Here is an 18,129-nt window from a genome sequence, read left to right as displayed (position 1 = left end):
TTTTTTCCCAGAGGTAGAGGTTTTATTGCGTAAAACACTGGATAAAACTGGGCTGCTTCAAAGACATTTTATTCTAACAGCAGAAAGAAAACAGTCATTGCTGAAAAAACAACTTTTAATACTTTCTATACCAGAATAAAGTTCTGTCAACTGATGTATTATAATAATAAATAATGACCAAGAATAAACTTTAAATACAAAGTTTTCTACTTGTTACAAGCATAGCAACAAAATCCTCTACTCCTATTGATCTCAGATTTCCTCCAAGATAGATTTTTTTTCTTTGCGTAGGAATGTAGACAGTATTATGACCAGCATCACAGACTACAGAAGTTACAGGGAAAAAACTTGACATGTTTAGATATGAGAACCTGATGACATTCAGAAACTGACGCTGCATCACTGTGGCTGTCACTTGTTTGTATTACAAGTTACAAATGTTCTGGAAAGAAGGCCTGTGTCAGAGGGGGAAGGACAGTAGCACTGGACAAAATGGAATCAACACACACGCCACAAAGAAGAGGGGATGTTCCCAGTGTCACAAACAGAATTATTGCCTGTCGCATCTGAGGATGCTGAAAAGACACAAAAAAATACTGAAAGAGCTCCCAAAGTGCTAGAAATGGAATGTGGCTCTTATTTTCCCCACTTTTTTTTTTCCTCTTTTTTTTTTTCCCCTTTTTCTTTTTTTTTTTTTTTTTTTTCATCTTTTTTTTTTCTTTTTTTCTTTTCTTTGCTAAGATACCAAAGGCAGAGCAAACACAGAAAGCAAGGGACTGGCACAGTCACCAAACACAGTAGTGCAGTTAAAATCCTAAAGCTTACTACAGTCGGAAAGTTTTCAATAACATTTCAGTCCTTTCTCTAGGATCATAGAAACAGTTGCATTAAGTTTATCAACTCGATTTAAGTAAGGCAGTGAGAACTATACTAGAAAAACAAGAAAGCAGCTTGCTCTATGCCAGATGGGTCCAAGTTGCACAGCGACCTCATTTACACTGAAACCTCGGTTAGATGACACCCTTTTGACAGCATATGCAAACCGGATTCCTTATTAGCCTGAGATTCTTTCTGGTCTCAGGATAGCACTAAGAATTTTATTTACATTGATTGCAGTTTAGTATTTTTGTAAACTGCTGTAGGCAGAGCTGAAGTTTTTAAGGCCCTGGGGTTTAATCTGTGCTCCCAGCCTGCAAGGAAATATTGACTTTTTTTTTTTTTAAGTCTGAATGATTTTGTTTTAGAAGTTAATACTTTCATACTTCTCTACCACCACAAGCAACAGCACCAAATTCATGTCACTCAAAGGAAGTATGTTAAAAGGCTCAACTTTACACCGTGCTAGCAGATTCAAGAATAAACCTTTAACTAGTCTTCTTAAATCATTTTTTAATGAGTTAAGTGTTTCATTATTGACACTCAAAATCTCCTTCTGTGTGGTGCAGAACTTGATAAATTTGGAGTATCCAATCAGTAGAAAATCTAAAATCTACAAAAATATAGAACACATTTGTTTTACAAAAACAGACATTTTAACTCAAACAGTTTTCGTCATTAGAGATAGAGAGCAGGATGTTTAGATTCATATTTTAATACAAGCTATTTCATAAGAGCTTGCCGGAGAAGAAAATCTTGCTTCATGTCTGTGACACTTATAAAAACCAACACATGAAAAAAAATCTGATAATAAGGACTGGAGCAGCCTTCATTCAAGTAAAATTTTAAAAATCATAATAAAAAAACTTTCTATTATTACCTAAATTTTAATTGCTCACCAGCATCTTCTATGGATGGGGTTAGCTAGTTTTTCTAACAACATTTTATATAATTACCCTACATTTTTTTAAATAGCAACTTCCTTCTTCATCCAAAAATTTTTTTAAAAAAAGAGAGACCACCAAGAACAAAACGTTTCCCTCAATACTGCAATTTGATCTAAAAAAAGGAATTACTCATCAAACCTGCAATGGACATTTGTCTGCAGACACTTCCTGATCATTGATTTCATTTGGCTGTGTATTTTGTAAAAATGCACATTTAAGATTTCAATCCTCTGCAGTGCCGGTCAGCCCTGGCGCTGGCTGCGGGCCGTCTAAGGTTTCTCCAAGAGTGCAGTTACAACACCACGTGAATTGATTTTCTCTGCAGTGACCGCTCCAGTCTGACTGGCACCGCAGCTGCCTCCCGACACATCTCATTAGGGTTCTAGGCAAATGACAGCAGCTGGTGTCAGATTATAGAGGTGTTTTCAACAACGAAAACACAGCCCCTCTATCTTCAACCAACACTAAATCATTTAGATGGTATCGTTTTTCGGTTAAGAGCATTATTTTTGGACAAAGATGACTTTCGAGTTGGATGGGCCCCCAGCTCTCTTCAGCTCAGAGGGCACCAAGAATTTTTGAAATCGCTTTTCTCCCACCTGCATTGTTTTGGAAGTACTTGTTGCCGGGTAACAGTTTAGCAGCCATTTTCAAGGGCTGGGGAATTTTTTTTTTATATATATATAGATATCTTTTAAAATTTTTTAAATGTTCTATACACTATTAGGGGGGGTGTACATGATTTTTTCCCCTTGGAATGCAGTTAGCAAACTTTTACCAGATGCATAATGTTAAAACTGTGTAAAATACTATTGCAATATACAGGTTGGTCTGCTCAGTTGGTCTCCTCCTGGCCCTTGCCACCCTCTTCCGTGAGGTCTGCAGAGCTCCCTGCCTTGACAGCTGTAGGCTCCTCGAAATTCCCAGAAGCCTCCGAGTCGACCCTGGAGCGCTTGAACCTGCGGTCGGGATACTGGCTGTTGTCAAAAGGCATGCGATGGACGCAGAGGACATGGGTCTTCAGGTTCCCCTTCTGAGAGGCACTGTAGGGACAGTAGCGGCACTGGAAAGGCCTGTGACCTGTGGGCAGAAAGAGTGGCTGGTCAGCACTGCTGCTCACACCTTCCTGGCCCCCAGGGCTCAAAGGATCATAATCGCAATCACCAGTATGATCAATATTATTATTACTTTGTAAAAATCAACTAGCAAGGGTTAGAAAAGCAGCTGATACATCAAGCACATAAGCTAAGATTTAGAAGATCTTCCCATCCCTGAATATTTTTGTTGTTGTTGTTAGAGACAAAGTCTTGTTCCTCATCTCAGGCTGGGAGTGCAGTGGTGCAATTACATCTCACTGTAGCCTCACACTCCTGGGCTCAAGCCATCCTCCCGCCTTAGCCTCCAGAGTAGCTGGGATTACAGGTACACCACAATGCCCAGCAATGTTGTTTGTTTTTTTTTAGAGACAGGATCTCGCTATGTTGCCTAGGCTGGTCTCAAGCTCCTTCTTCAAGGGATCCTCCCTTTTTGACCACGTAAGTAGCTGAGATTACAGGTGCAAGCCACCACACCAGGCTCTTGCTAGAGTTTTGAACCCAGACTTTCTAGGTAATTGAAGATAAATCTCCCTATACCTGAATTTTTTTTCTATAAAGGGTTAAATAGTAAATAGTCCCAGATTTGCAGGCAAAGAGGCGAAATCCAAGATATCATGTGGGTATTTGTAGAACAAGACAGGAAACAAATATTCCTCAGCTTTTTATTGATGAAATTGAAAACTTTATTTATGGACAGTAAAATTTAAATTTTATATAAATTTCATGTGGGATGAACAACTATTATTCTCATTTGAGGTTTTTCCCCAAACATTGAGAACATGGAAAAACCATTCCTAGCTCACAGGCTGTATAAAAACAAACAATTGCTGGGCACGGTGGCTCACACTTGGAATCCCAACACTTTGGGAGGCTGAGGCAAGTCAGTTGTTTGAGCCCAGGAGTTTGAGATCAGCCTGGGCAACATGGTGAGACTGTACAAAAAAAATTTGAAAATTAGCCAGGGACATGCCTGTAGTCCCAGTTATCCAGGAGGCTTAGGTGGAAGGATCACTCGAGCCCGGGTGTTTGAGGTGGCAGTAAGCTGTGATGGTGCCAGTGCACTACAGCCTGGACAACAAGCAAGACCCTGTCACAAACACAAAGAACGAACAAACAAACAAAAAACCAGACAATAGTTAGATTTGGCTCACGAGCTACCCTTTGCTGATCCCAGTTCTGTGCAAAGACCATAAATCCTTCCATCTGGGGGTCTGACTCAGGCCTTAGGGCAAAGCCAGTTCACGTTCTTATCCTCCCATTGACTCTTCATTGTTGAGCAAACCAAGAATGGCAAGGGAGCGTGTGTTTGGGGGTGGGGTAGGTGAGGGGTGCCACCCAGTTCTTGCTCTTAGGCAGAGTTGGAAGGGCTGAGCTGGGGGAATTTGTAGAGTCTGAGGGTCTCAGGGGCAGCAGCGGAAGTTGTCGGGACCAGGAGCAAGATGAACAGGTAACCAAGGCCAGCATGAGTTTTAAAGAAGGTAGATTTTGAATAGTGACTCTTGAAATAAAACCTTCCTAGAAAGACTTTGATTTGGAACAGGAGGTGGATTCTTGTGGAAGTTCACCTAATCCTCCAAGCATGACATCTCTACCCTGATGCACCGCAGCCATGCACAGACTCTGCCATCTTGAGGAACTGGTAAAACATCCGGCTGGGGAAGTTATTCTGAAACAATGACATCTCCCCTGCTTCCGGGAAGCTGTTGATGAGACATTCCTGGAAGTTCTCATGTGCTATTTCACCCAGCACCCAGAGAGGTCAGGGCCCAGAGCTGGGTTTCTTTGCTCAAAAAAAAAAAAACAAGTAAATAAACAGAGGTCCCCATGATTGGCTCCAGAAAATGAGCAAACACATATTCAGCACTTTTTCTAAAGCAGTAATGGCAGTCCTGTGTTTATTTAGCAAAACGGTCTTGTTCCTGAGAGACAGAAAGCCAACGCAACGTTGGAAGCAGAAGCTCACTTTCCCACTGAATTGCAGCCAGTGCTAAATTCTAAATTCTTGCTTCTTGTTGGGTTTCTGGAGTTCACTGCCTCCTTGTTCCCTCATGACCAACTGGTGTCCAGGACTAATCCATTCTACCTGTTGAATCTTTCCTTTGCAATGCCGACTTCAGAACCAGGTCCAATCTGTACCAATTCTTGTCTAGACTATGAACATGGCAGCCCACAGGGGCCTTCATGCTTCCAGTTTCCCATCTCCAGCCTGTGCTTCCCAGGGACAGCAGAGCGAGTGCCTAAAGCAGAGGCTCAACCTGTGATTTCTTTGCCCCAGATCTTTGATGGCCACTAGCCTCCAAAGGAATAATAAGGACTTTCATGGCTCAATCCTAAAACACCCTTCCATTCCACACTACAGCACAACCCCTTTTGCCCACACCAAACCAAATATCATCATGGTCTCTGCACATAGACGTCACTGTGCAGTGTCTCCATACTCTTGCTTGTCTACCCTCTCTCTGAAATGCCACTTCATTCTCTGCAGGCTCAAACCCACTTCTCTATTCAGGCTCTGATCAGCGGGATGCCTGCTTTATGGGCCCGAATGTATGCACTGGTCCTCCCAAAAGGCTGTGAATTCCTGGAGCAAGAACCATCACCATCTCAGTGTTATGAATGCCAAGCCCAGTACCTGGCACAAAGCAGGTAGGCATGAACTATTTATTATCTTCTTGTATCACCTTGCCTTTTTTCTAAGGAATTATACATTTTTGGATTTTCTTTTTTATTTTTTTCAGATGGAGTCTCGCTCTGTCGCCCAGGCTGGAGTGCAGTGCGCATGATCTCAGCTTACTGCAACCTCTGTCTCCTGGGTTCAAGCGATTCTCCCTCCTTAGACTCCCTGAGTAGCTGGGATTACAGGCATGCACCACCACGCTCAGCTAATTTTTGTATTTTTAGTAGAGATGGGGTTTCTACATGTTGGCCAGGCTGGTCTCAAACTCCTGACTTCCGGTGATCCTCCCACTTTGGCCTCCCAAAGTGCTGGGATTATGGAAGTGAGCCACCATGCCCGGCCAGAAACTATACATTTTTGGATAGTGCTTCTGCTTCTTCTGTTTCTACTACTGTCCCTGACACAAGGCTAAATTTGATCAACCTTCTCACTTCAAGAAGCCAATTTGCAAATCTACAGACTTTGGAGTTAAAAACAAAATAAAGGAAAAGACCAGTGACTTGCTGTTGGCCCTTCCTGAGAGCTGCCCACAGGAAGAAGAGCACAGCCAGCACCAGGGGCCGGTATCATGATTGCCAAGTAAGAGAAGGAGTCCCCTGAGTGACTGCCCATGTACTGTCTTGCCCCCCTTTTCACCATAAGGGCTTAGTCACCTAGGGAAGGCCCTGGGTTGGGAGGGGAAGGACAACTGGAGTTTCTAATGCAAATTTATGATTGTACAAAAAACCGTAAATGGTCCCTGTTTTTCATGACCTAGGAGTTAGGGCATAGACTGAAGGATGGAATTAGGATGCCAGTCAGAGACAATGGGATGAGCAAAGCCACGCCCATTCTCCCTGCCATAATGGTGAATCTAACAGGGCTAAGCTGGGCATCAGTGAGTTCCAAGTAGATCCTCCTGGCCAAGCAGCTTAGTCCCCAAGATTCAGCCATCCAATTTTTCAGGTTATCATCCCTGTGGACCCGAAGCTATGCCCAGGACTCACTGAGAGAGGGTTCGAGCTACTCTGAAATGGACACTATCGAGCAAGAAAAAGACGGGCCCGATTTGTAGCTGGAGGCCTAGAAGCCAACTGAAGGTCATCCCAAACAACACAGAGAAGGAGCAAGACACCAGGAAACCTGAGAAATGTTTCAAGGCTCTGGCCAAAGCTTCTCTGAAGTGGACTGTATTTTTCTGTTTCTACCAAGGGCAGCTCTGTGGCAGCTTGTGGACAAAGGCTGGCCACTGTCCTAATTACCATGGCTCAGATAAAACTAGGGCTAAGTCATTCATTTATTCATTATATGGCAATAAGTTATTGATGGAGAATGTCACTATCGTTTGACAAGTCTTTGGAGTAAAAAACTCCAAATCATAAGTAAAAATAAAAAATAAAACCAAAACCCTTGGTACCATGATCCAAAGAGGCCAGCAGAGCTATGAAACAAAGCAGCCAAACCTCAGTATTGTTTCTAAATCTGCCTCAGTTTACCAGGATGACATTGGTTCTTCCATTCTTCAGTTGTTTTTGTTCATCGGCAAAACTGTCAATTGTATTTTCCTTTCTGTTTTTGTTTGTTTGTTTGTTTCTTTTTTTTGAGACGGAGTTTCACTCTTTGCCCAGGCTGGAGTGCAGTGGCACGATCTCCGCTCACTGCAAGCTCTGCCTCCTGCATTCTTGCCATTCTCCTGCCTCAGCCTCCCAAGTAGCTGGGACTACAGGCGCCCACCACCATGCCCAGCTAATTTTTTGTATTTTTTTTTTAGTAGAGATGGGGTTTCACCGTGTTAGCCAGGATGATCTCGATCTCCTGACCTCATGATCCACCCACCTTGACCTCCCAAAGTGCTGGGATTACAGGCGTGACCCCTGCGCCCGGTCAACTGTCTATTGTATTTTCTATTGTTACATTACCAAGTAACAATTTCACATATGAATCCTATGTTACATGGAAGCTGCCCTCCCTACAAATGATACTGCCACAGGCGTGATGCAATGTGCCTCTTGGCAAACTAAAATGTAAACCTCAGATATCACCTTTATTTGCAATGAAAGCCTTTTTGATTTGGCCAACTTGGTATAAAAACACTTAGTACATTTTTTCCACCAATCGATTTTAAAATATTAATCATGATTTTATCCTATAGTTATATTTTGAATCTCTGTTTCTTGGGAATATCAAAATGTATAATAATAATTCTGGAAGATTTGGATACTTCACTGGTCAAAACATTAGTATTGAATTGGTTTCATTTTCACTTAGGTGAGATAGAAATCTGTATGTAAATCCATCTAAAGCCATGCATGTATCCATTTGTAGAAAGAAGTCTATACAATGCTAGAATCATAATAAATCATGATCTTGCAATGTATCTAGTAAGTAGAAGCTTTGTAGACAATACTGGTAGTACTGAAAGACCCTGAAGGCTTGTATTCCACAGTTTTTCACGTACATTTTTGCATGTTTATCCTCATATTTGAGCTTTGGGGAGTTTTGCCAAGGGATGATATCAGCTCCATTGTACAGATGCGAGAGCTGAGATACAGTGAACCTAAAAGGTTTGGCTTTAAAACAAATATCCAGTTGATATAAAGTACTGAGTTCCCCTCATTCTTTAAACAAAGACCATGATTAAAATGTGTTTTTATAAGCTCACACACACATACACAGACACACACAATGTGTTGGTTTATACACAATTTACAATCCATTTTATTCCATATCCATCATATTGTTTATAGACACACACACACATCTTTCTGAGTTGTTCGCTGAACGACTCCCCTGAGACTGATGTGGAAGAAAGTTCTATGAAGAAATGAAAGGGGAAGCTGACTGGGAGAAGCTATGATAGGCCCAGAAGAAGCCATTATATTTTCCCAAGAATCAAATATAACTGAAAGCCTGATCTTTTGATGATGAGAACATTTATTCCCAAACAGAAAGCTGTTGCTATGCACAGTACTGTTGGACATGACACATTTCTGAGTCCAAGTAAATCTGGATAAAAAGTTCCAAATGTCTCTCCACCATTTGTCCCTGTGAAGCCCCTGATGACAATAAGATTGGGATCTATTGGCTTTGGGTCAGAGAACATAAGCAAGGGCTCCAGAAAAAAAAAAAAAAAAAAAAAAAGTGCTGAGCTCTGCTGAATACGTCCCTGTGGATTTCACATATTTCTGACAGCAGAGACCCTCCTGAAGGCAGCAGCAGCAGCAAGAGGGGCCCTTGGAACAATGCTGCGAGACATTCCTGCAGAGGGGCTGAGGGTTTGGAGGAAGTCAGATCTCTCTAGATGGAGGTAGGTCATCTCATCCCCATAGGAGAAGCCGCTGCAGTCCCGGAGGTGACTGGGCAGCCCCTCAGTGGCCTGCACACTCCATCTATCCCTTTTTTTTTTTTTTTTTTTTTTGAGATGAACTCTCACTCTTGTTGCCCAGGCTGAGTGCAATGGCGCGATCTTGGCTCACTGCAACCTCCGCCTCCCGGGTTTAAGCCATTCTCCTGCCTCAGTCTCCCAAGTAGCTGGGATTACAGGTGCCTGCTACCATGCCTGGGTAATTTTTGTATTTTTAGTAGAGATGGGGTTTCACCATGTTGGTCAGGCTAGTCTCGATCTCCTGACCTCAGGTGATCCGCCCACCTCAGTCTCCCAAAGTGCTGGGATTACAGGCGTGAACCACTGTGCCTGGACTGTCTATCTCATTTTAATGGAACAAAAGGCCAGCCATGTTGCCTGTGCCATCTTAGTTGACTGGACCTAGACTTGGGGATTCCTAGAGGTGTAAGGAAGATGTCAATGTCCATCAATGTTGAAGATGCAGAATAAGTATTAGGAGAGACTTGGGTCAAGCAGGCTTCCATCGTCATAGAACTGAAGAGAATAAGAACACCCACTCCTGCCAGCTCCCCGTTGGAGAGAGCATCAAGGCGATGGCCTCTCCCAAGTTGAACCTGTTAAGAAGCACCACACTCCAGGATGGCCTTTGGTCAAATAAGAAGACCCAGGGCTCTCTTGTTCTGGTACCTTTGCTTTACTTTCAGAGCCCTCCTTCTCCCCAGTGGACCAAGAAGCTTGGGTTCCTACCACTGCTTCCCTCCTCTGTAAGGCTGCTAAGCTACTAGCACCCTGAACTTCAGTCTCTTCTCTCTCTGACCTTAGGCAACCATTGGAACTCAAGGTTTTCATTTCCACACCTTGATAATGATGCAATAATACTTACACCTATATCACAGGAGTACTGTGAGCATCAGATGATGGCATGTGACACATCGGTAAATGACGAAGAACCCCAAGATGTCGGCTGCTTTCACTGGCATGGCTGCTGTTTCCATTGTTGTCATCATGCTGTTGATCTAAGCTGGTTCAGGGGAAGCTCTGCCTGGTTCTTCATCGAAAGTACCGACTCAACAGGTGTCTCCTGTGCTACTGTCCTGTGCTTCCTGCTGCAGGTAGCACCATGAAAGCTTAAGGGACTGTCTCTCCTTGGGGATAGGCATTTGAATGGGGGCTCTGGGAAACCGGAGGACCTTCAAAGCCCAAAGGAACAAGTTGGTAACAGTTGCATTGCACTGGGAGGAAGTTCAGCAGACATGAGATAGAATTTGATGTAGGTGAGGCCTCTTGCCAGAAGGAACTCCCCATTTAGAGGGCAGGGCTAAGTTGGCTGGGGCCAGGTCCCAAACAGCACTGGAAGGCAGTGCGGGCTGTGATACGGTATAGGTGATGGAGAGCTCCTGTAACCCCTGACAGGAGGAATCTGAGCCTCTGAGCATCCCCGCTCCTCATCTCCCTTAAAGCCCCCATAGCTTGCTGTACTCTGGTCACAGGGGACTTCTCTCTGTTCTCCAAATGTGTCATGCTCTTTCCTGCCCCAGGACCTTTGCTCCATCCTCCTTGATCGTCTCTTTGATCTGGACTCTGCCTGCCCCTACTTCATCCAATTCCTGCAACCTTATCCTCTAGGCTCCCGTGCAGCTGCCTCTGCCTGGGGAGGGCCTCCCGGATGACCTCAGACCTGCCATCATGGCTGTGACACACATCCCAGCACACGCCTCTTCCTCAGCCCGACTGCTAGCAGGAGCTGAACGAGTAAAACAACCATGGCTGTCTCCCCCACCAGGCAGACTGTCTGCTCCACGGGGGCAAGGACTGAGCTTTTATTTTGGGGTTGTTTGGGTTTTTTGATGATTATTGTTACTCACCACCCAGCACGGTGCTTGGCACATCACAGATCTCTGCCAAGCATTTTTTTTCCAGCAAAGGAACAGAAGAATGAAATAGATTGCCAGGAGATAGGAAAGAGAGACAGTGCTACTGCAGTCCGAGGGGCATACCTGAGCCCAGGCACAGCAGCAGGAAGCCTGGGTCAGTGCAGCATCCTGGGAGCAGGTCAACGAGGTACAGGGGAAGCTCAGTGGGGAGAGTGAACAAGGGCCAGACACACAGGACCCACTGGGAAGCTTGGCCCTCATTCCGTGGGAGAAGAGAATTGGGAAGACTTTTCCAGCACTGCCGCCACACCGGTTCCCAGAATGTTCCCAATCCCCATCTATCTGTATCCTGTGTATCCTGAGCTCGGAGCCCTGATGGTGTGACCAGATGGGGGCCCCCCCAACCGCCCGCCCCACCTCACTCCCCTCTCTCTACCTCTCACTTTGAGGCCATCAACATTTCCCATCACTGCCATGTGAAAAGTAAGTACATCATACGTTAATTTGTATTGTCACTGCGCCGTGGAGCCGTGGTAAAGAGCACATTCATTTTTAATCCACTATGAATAATATATAAATATGTATACAGTGCGGAGGGTCAAGAGGAGTAAGGAGAAAGCAAGTCGTACATTGTTTATAACAAAAGTGGGGAAACGAGATATTTTTCTTACTTGCTAGGATGGAAATATCTGCACTTTCCCTGCACCTAAGGGGGAGTAGAAAATGCCTGCCCTTGGGAGGCCTATCCATTTATTACAGCTCCACACTTGTGGGCAGCTGGCTTTGCGGAAGAGAGGGGGCTGCGTCTATGGGGCTTCCAGACTTTCCAAACTGATGGCTTCTCCCCACCTGTGGGGCAGAGGATAAGAGAGTGGGGAGAGGGGAGGTGATCACCCTGTGGTGTTTAGTCCTGGGGCGGTGACAGGGCCCATTGGTGAACACGTTCTGGTACACACTCATCAAAGTGCATCAGCACGAGTGGCCTCAGTTGGTTCTCACGACTGTCAGTAGGGAGAGATGGCAGAGGGATGTCTTCCCACCTTACAGACATGAAATCCCCAATCCAGGGAGATTAAATGATCATCCAAAGTCACACGTGTGGAGCTTACTGCTTACTGATCAGGAATTCAACTTCATGTCTTCTCTAAAAGAATGCTCATCTCTGCACCTGCTCCTGCCACGGACTGCAACCTGCTTGCTGGAAGAGTCTCTACAAAAAGGGGTTAGGAGTCAAAGATGCTCCAAGAGGTGGTCCATGAACCCCCTGAAGGGGTGTGTACCGTGTGTATGTGTGTGTCTCTGTGTGTGTTGGTGTGTGTTTGTGTGTGTCTGTGTGTTTGTGTGTCTGTGTGTGTGTGTCTGTGTTTGTGTGTGTTTGTGTGTGTGTCTGTGTGTGTTTGTGTTTGTGTGTATGTGTTTGTGTGTGTCTGTGTGTGTGTCTGTGTCTGTGTGTGTGTGATATCGCACATGCACCACATGTCACTCCCCTTACAGGCACAGAAGCCCATCAAAGCTGGGCATTGAGCGCATGGAACATCATTTTCAGAGGATGGGATCCCAAAATGTATTTACAGCAGAAGGGCGTCCTGCATCCACGTTTGACAGTGCCACACCTAGAAGGGAGCAGGTGATCAAGTGGAGAGAAGCAGCCTCAGCATCAGTTCCCACACATGGGGCTGTAACGTTCGGGAACAGCCACCGCCAACTGGCACCCAGAGGGGCTCCCTATAACACACTTCTCCCAGAGCTGCACAACCAGCGCCCCCTGAACTCCTTGAAATTAGAGGGACATTTAGGCAATGCCTGCAGCTAGGTAAGAAACTGGCTCCCCCTATAGGTCAATTGGATACATTAAAAATTCAGGGCCACAGGTGGCTCAGGCCTGAAAGTCCAGAATTTTAGGAGGCCAAGGCAGGAGGATTGCTGGAGGCCAGGAATTCGAGACCAGCTTGGACAACATAATAAGCCCTCATCCCTACAAAAATTTAAAAATGAGCCAGGTATGGTGGCACGCATCTGTAATCCCAGCTACTTGGGAGTCTGAGGCAGCAGGGTCACTTGAGCCCAGGAGTTGGAGATTGCAGTGAGCGGTTGGAGTGCCAGTACACTGCAGCCTGGGCAACAGAGCAAGACCCTGAGAAAGAGGAAGAAAGAAAGAAAGAAAGAAAGAAAGAAAGAAAGAAAGAAAGAAAGAAAGAAAGAAAGGAAGGAAGGAAGGAAGGAAGGAAGGAAGGAAGGAAGGGGAGGAGAGGAAAGGGGAGGGGAGGGAAAGAAAGATGGAGGGAGAAGGAGAGAGGGAGAAGGAGGGAGGGAGAGGAGTGGAGGGTAAGAAGGGAGAGGGGGAGAGAGAGAGAAAGAAGGAAAGAAAGAAAAAGAAAGAAAGAAGAAAGAGGAAGGGAGGAAGAAAGGAGGGCAGGAAGGAGGGAGGGAGGAAGGAAGGAGAGAAAGAAAGAGTAAGGGAGACAGAGGGAGGGAGGTGAAGGGAGGGAGAGAGAAAGAAAGAAAGGCAGAGGGAAAGGAAGGAAGGAAGGAGAAAGAAAGAAAGAGAAAGAAAGAAAAAGAAAGAAAGAAAGGAAGAGTAGAAAGAAATAAGAAAGAAACGGAAGAGGGAGAGGAGAGAAGAGAGAAAAAGAAATTCAACTCTCCAGAGTGGGCCCCGCCACCTGGGGGAAATCCACTGGGTATGGTGGTACAACAGGTTCATGAGCGGGTCAGGACTGCAGGGTGCTGGGCTTGTCTTCACTTGGGGGCCCTGAAGCCCCTCACCATCACCTACTGCTTCCTTTGAATATTTACTGCTTTGACCCTGAGGCTGCAAAATGGGAGGATGCCAGCCCAGGACCCTAGCAATCCTGCCTTCAGCTTCAAGAGGCTCAGCGGCTCAGTAGGACAATGACAGGGTAAAAATGTAAATAAAGAATCACTAGACCCACAGAGAGAGCCGTTTTCTCAGTCGCACATATACTTTAAAAAATTTCCTAATTCCAAATAGGCAAGAATGGTTCCAATCAGGTACGTAATTTATGTTTTCAGTTTAAAAAAATATTCATCCATCTCATCAAAGATGCTAAAACACTTTGGAATATCCTTAGTACAAATAAATTTAGGTTTCAAATTTCCTGTGATTTGGGTTTTAATTTAGAAGGCTACCCAAAAAAAATGTACTTATTTTACAAGTGCATTTTGATCTATGTGGTAACGGATTGAAGACATCTGTGTGAACTCAAGCTTAACTTCATATTTATAATATAGATGTGTGTATATACAGGAGTTAGTACACAAGCTTATATTTCCTTATTCTGTCAGCTGAGAGGGTCTAGAAGCATTGGTTTCTAATACCACTCTCAAAAAAGGGAACCAGGGCTCCTTGGAGAAATGGCTGATTCTAGGACTGGGATAGGAAATATACAAAAATAATCCTGGGGCATTTAGTGCTGCAAAGTAAGAAAGTACTAAAGAAAAAATATCCCACATATTGATGGCGGAGTGGAGGGTGTCAGATTAGCACACAGTTTGCTGAAGGAGCCCCCATACCCAAAGCTAGAACCATTTGAGTAACAAAGTAAACAACGTAGTATCAGATTATGACCCAGAGTCTAAAATAAATATCCACAAGTCATACTGGCATAAATGATCGCATCAATAAATACAGGGAGAAGGATTGACAAATGCCTTGTGCATTCCAAATAATTTTGTAGCTATTTCTTGCTCAAGGAGACGGAGCATATCTCCCTGCTCCTTAAGAGTGGACTGTGCCAAGTGACTTCCTTCCAAAGAGTATGGTATGGAAAGGGATGGGAGAGTAACTTCTGTGGAGAAACCCAACAAACATGACCCCAGCCAGCAGATCAAGGTTATGCTGATAGCATGTGCCCTTGATTTGATATGATGAGAATGGTAATTTACCTCTGTGGTCTTCCTTCCCTAAATCCATAACTCGAGTCTACACACAAGAAATTGCAACTGAGGGACGTTCTGCAAAATACTTCTGGAAACTGTCAAGATCAACAGAAACAAGAAAAGTAAGAAACTGTTGCAGCCAGGAAGGTGGAAGGAGACAGGACACCTAACATAATATGGTATCCTGGAGCAGAACAGGATATTGGGTAAAAACTAAAAAACTAAGAATACGATATGGACTTTATTTAACAATAATGTGTTAATATTGCTTCATTAATTGTGACAAACATACCCTACCAATGTAAGATGTTAATAATAGTGAAAAATGGCCGTGAAATCTATGGGAGTTCTCTGTATTATCTATGCAACCTTTTTTTTTTTTTTTTTTTTTTTTTTTTTTTTTTTTTTTTTTTTTGAGAGTGAGTCTTGCTCTGTCACCCAGGCTGGAGTACAGTGGCACGGTCTCAGCTCGTTGCAGCCTCCACCTCCCAGGTTCAAGCAATTCTCCAGACTCAGCTTCCTGCATAGCTGGGACTACAGGCGCTCGCCAATGGGTCCAGCTAATTTTTGTATTTTTAGTAGAGATGGGGTTTCACCATGTTGGCCAGGCTGGTCTTGAACTCTTGACCTCAGGTGATCTGCCTGCCACGACCTCCCACAGTGCTGGGATTACAGGCATGAGCCACCGCAGCCGGCCTCTATGTAACACCTTTATAAATCTAAATCCATACTAAAATTAAAAGTTTATTTTGAAAGTCTCTTTAAAAACGGATTTGATTGATCTTCTGTGAACAGGAAGAAACCAACACACCACATCAAGAGATGCTTCCAAAGTCACAGAACCAAACAGCTAATACTTAACTTTGGTTGACACAAAAACTTCAGAAGGGCGTATGGCACACCCACAGTCTGCTGGGTCTGCAACCCAAGGATCAGGGAAGGCAGCACAGCAGATTTTGAGAAATCACCACTGTCCTGCTAGCATGCAGCATTTTTCTTTATTCAAGCGCAGTGATGAAGACTGTAGATTCTCAAGCCAGACACCAGGGCTCAAACATCTGCCTCTTATGGGTTGTGTGTGCTCTTGGGCCAGCTAGTTAACCTTTCTAAGTCTCAGTTTTCTCATCTGTAAAATGGGTGCAATAATAATAATACCTCCCTGATAGGATTGCTGTGAGGATTCAATGAGATAAGACCTGATGCTTAGCACAAAGTGCAGCACATAGAGTTAAATGAATGTTTGCTAGAAAAGGCTGTAAGTATTCAAATACTTCATCTATTACATGCCCATTGCGTGGTAACCTTGAACTTCAAATGGGGGAATGTGCATTTTGATTCTTCTGCCAATGCTGAAGTCAGGGGTTGGGCTCCCATTTGTCGGATGATTTGGTGTGGCTCTGTGTCCTCACCCCAATCTCAACTTGAACTGTGATCCCAAGGTGTTGAGGTGGAGGGTCCTGGTGAGAGGTGATTGGATCATGGGGACCACTTCCCCCATGCTGTTCTCTTGATAGTGAGGGAGTTCTCACGGGAGCTGATGGTTTTAAAAGCAGCAGTTCCCCCTTGCTCTCTCTCTCACCTGCACCATGTAAGACATGCCTGGCTTCCCCTTTACCTTATGCCATGATTGTAAGTTTCCTGAGGCCTCCCCAGCCATGCAAAACTATGAGTCAATTAGACCTCTTTTGTTTATAAATTACCCTGTCTCAGATCCTATCTTTGTAGCAGTTTGAGAATGAACTAACACAGAATCTGTCCAGAGCCACAAAGCCAGAGAAAGGCAGAACCTGGTCCTACAGCTGCAGCTCAACCTGCACTGTGTCTTGCTGTCTCCCTGCAGCTCGAGGCCCAAGTGCAGTTAGGATAAGAGCTTAGACGATGCCAGATTTCAGCAGGACATCAGCAGAGAGAAGCCTCTAGCTAGGGGTGCAGAGTCTCCCAGCTCAGCCCCACCAGGTGCTAGCCTCAGGGTTACCCTTCCTGGGGCCTGGCCTCTAGGTGGCTCCCTTCCTCGGCAACTTCATCCCCCCTCTGCTGTGCATGCCCTACAGACTTTGCCTTATATCCCGTTTATTCGCTTACCCAGGCTCCTATGATGAGTGGAGCCACCAGCCTGCCTGGGTGGTCAGGCAAGCCGGCCTGCCCTGCCGGTGTGCACTCAACAGCAACTATTGATCGGGGACCTTAAATCATTGCCCGGATTTTATGAAAGCATTTATGTTTATCATTAAATAACCTTCAAAGGGTCGATGAACTTACATTCCGTTTTTGAAGATTTTTCGACGTGTAATATAATAATACTCTAATGATACCCAGAGTTTGTCTCTGGGTGAGTGCATTTAGTCTTTAAAGAAATGCCGCGAGAAACCAAAGAGAAGGCACTGGCCTGGAAGTGCCAGGGGGGAGCCAGGAGTGGAGGGGCTGGCGGCCCACCTCACTCCTCCAGAAATTCCCTTCTCTCTCCAACATTGCAGGGGTTGGGAGAGAGGTGCTTATTAAACCGGGCTCCAAAGGTGATTTTAAATGGAACCAAGCTGATCACTTTTCAGGTTAACAGCCTTAGCAAAAAACCCCCAAAAACTAGTGAATCAGAGTTGGATATTATTGCTAAAACAAAGCTAGAGTTGTGTGTTTTAAGTTTTAACCAATTAATTTTTAAATATTAAGTGAAGTTATTAGGGTGATACTCAGAGATGGCAAAAATAAGAAGGAGTCTAAAATTAGCAGACGCAGCACCTATGATTCACACATTTAATATCCCTCGCTTCCCTCCTTAGGAACACTGGGCTAAACACAGTTATCTGAAATCCCTGTTGGCAATAAGATGGGCTGTAAGGATGCACAGAATTTAGCAGAGGTGGTGACAGCCAGCCCTATCCCTGTAAACCCTCTTCTAGTTACCAAGTCCACTGGGTCAACAGTCCACCTCAGACCAACAGTGAGACTTCTCCAGGCTGAAGAAAGCCACACCATCCATACCAAGTCAAGTCCCCAAATCCTGTCTATATATACATGTGCCCACCCCTCCTCTATAGGCATCCGTGATTTCTCACTGCAGTATCTCACCTCCTTAACCTGGCCTTCCAAACTGCAATCCCTTCTTACCTACTATACACTGCCTTTCCTACTAGAAATTCACCTATCTCCAGCCCCCACATCTTCTTCCATTGAGACCCACCAAAGCCCCAACTCCTCCTGGAAGCCGTTCTCAGGACCCAGCCTGCAGAGCTCCACTTATCTGTGGCACCACACAATTAGGCATTTAATTATGTTCTATCAGGCACTGCTTGCTAATGGCTTCCTGTGATGTGGGCTTGGTGGGGCTATTCCTTCCTCTAGGAGGCTGGAAACTGCTGCCCTCTAGCGGGCTCTACACACAGTAGGGACTGAATAAGGAACCAGACGTTGTTTACTGAAGGACCTCTTTCCGGGG

At 44.8% G+C, this 18,129-nt stretch overlaps 1 protein-coding gene across 4 annotated transcripts in view; it reads right to left on the bottom strand.

Moving 5' to 3' along the window:
- Positions 1–1,005: 1,005 nt before the first annotated feature.
- Positions 1,006–18,129, bottom strand: part of ZNF536 (zinc finger protein 536) — a 490,720-nt gene continuing 473,596 nt past the window's right edge. For all 4 annotated transcript variants that reach the window (XM_017873600.1, XM_017873601.1, XM_017873602.1 and 1 more), the window contains one exon: positions 1,006–2,903. In XM_017873600.1, the coding sequence (XP_017729089.1) occupies positions 2,659–2,903 (245 nt within the window). In that variant the 3' untranslated portion in view covers positions 1,006–2,658. The remainder of the gene's footprint in view (positions 2,904–18,129) is intronic.

Source organism: Rhinopithecus bieti, unplaced genomic scaffold (assembly GCF_001698545.2).
Source record: "Rhinopithecus bieti isolate Rb0 unplaced genomic scaffold, ASM169854v2 scaffold_7509, whole genome shotgun sequence".
Lineage (NCBI taxonomy): Eukaryota > Metazoa > Chordata > Mammalia > Primates > Cercopithecidae > Rhinopithecus > Rhinopithecus bieti.
Note: the sequence above shows the minus strand (reverse complement) of the source record. Positions and strands in the feature narration are given on the sequence as shown.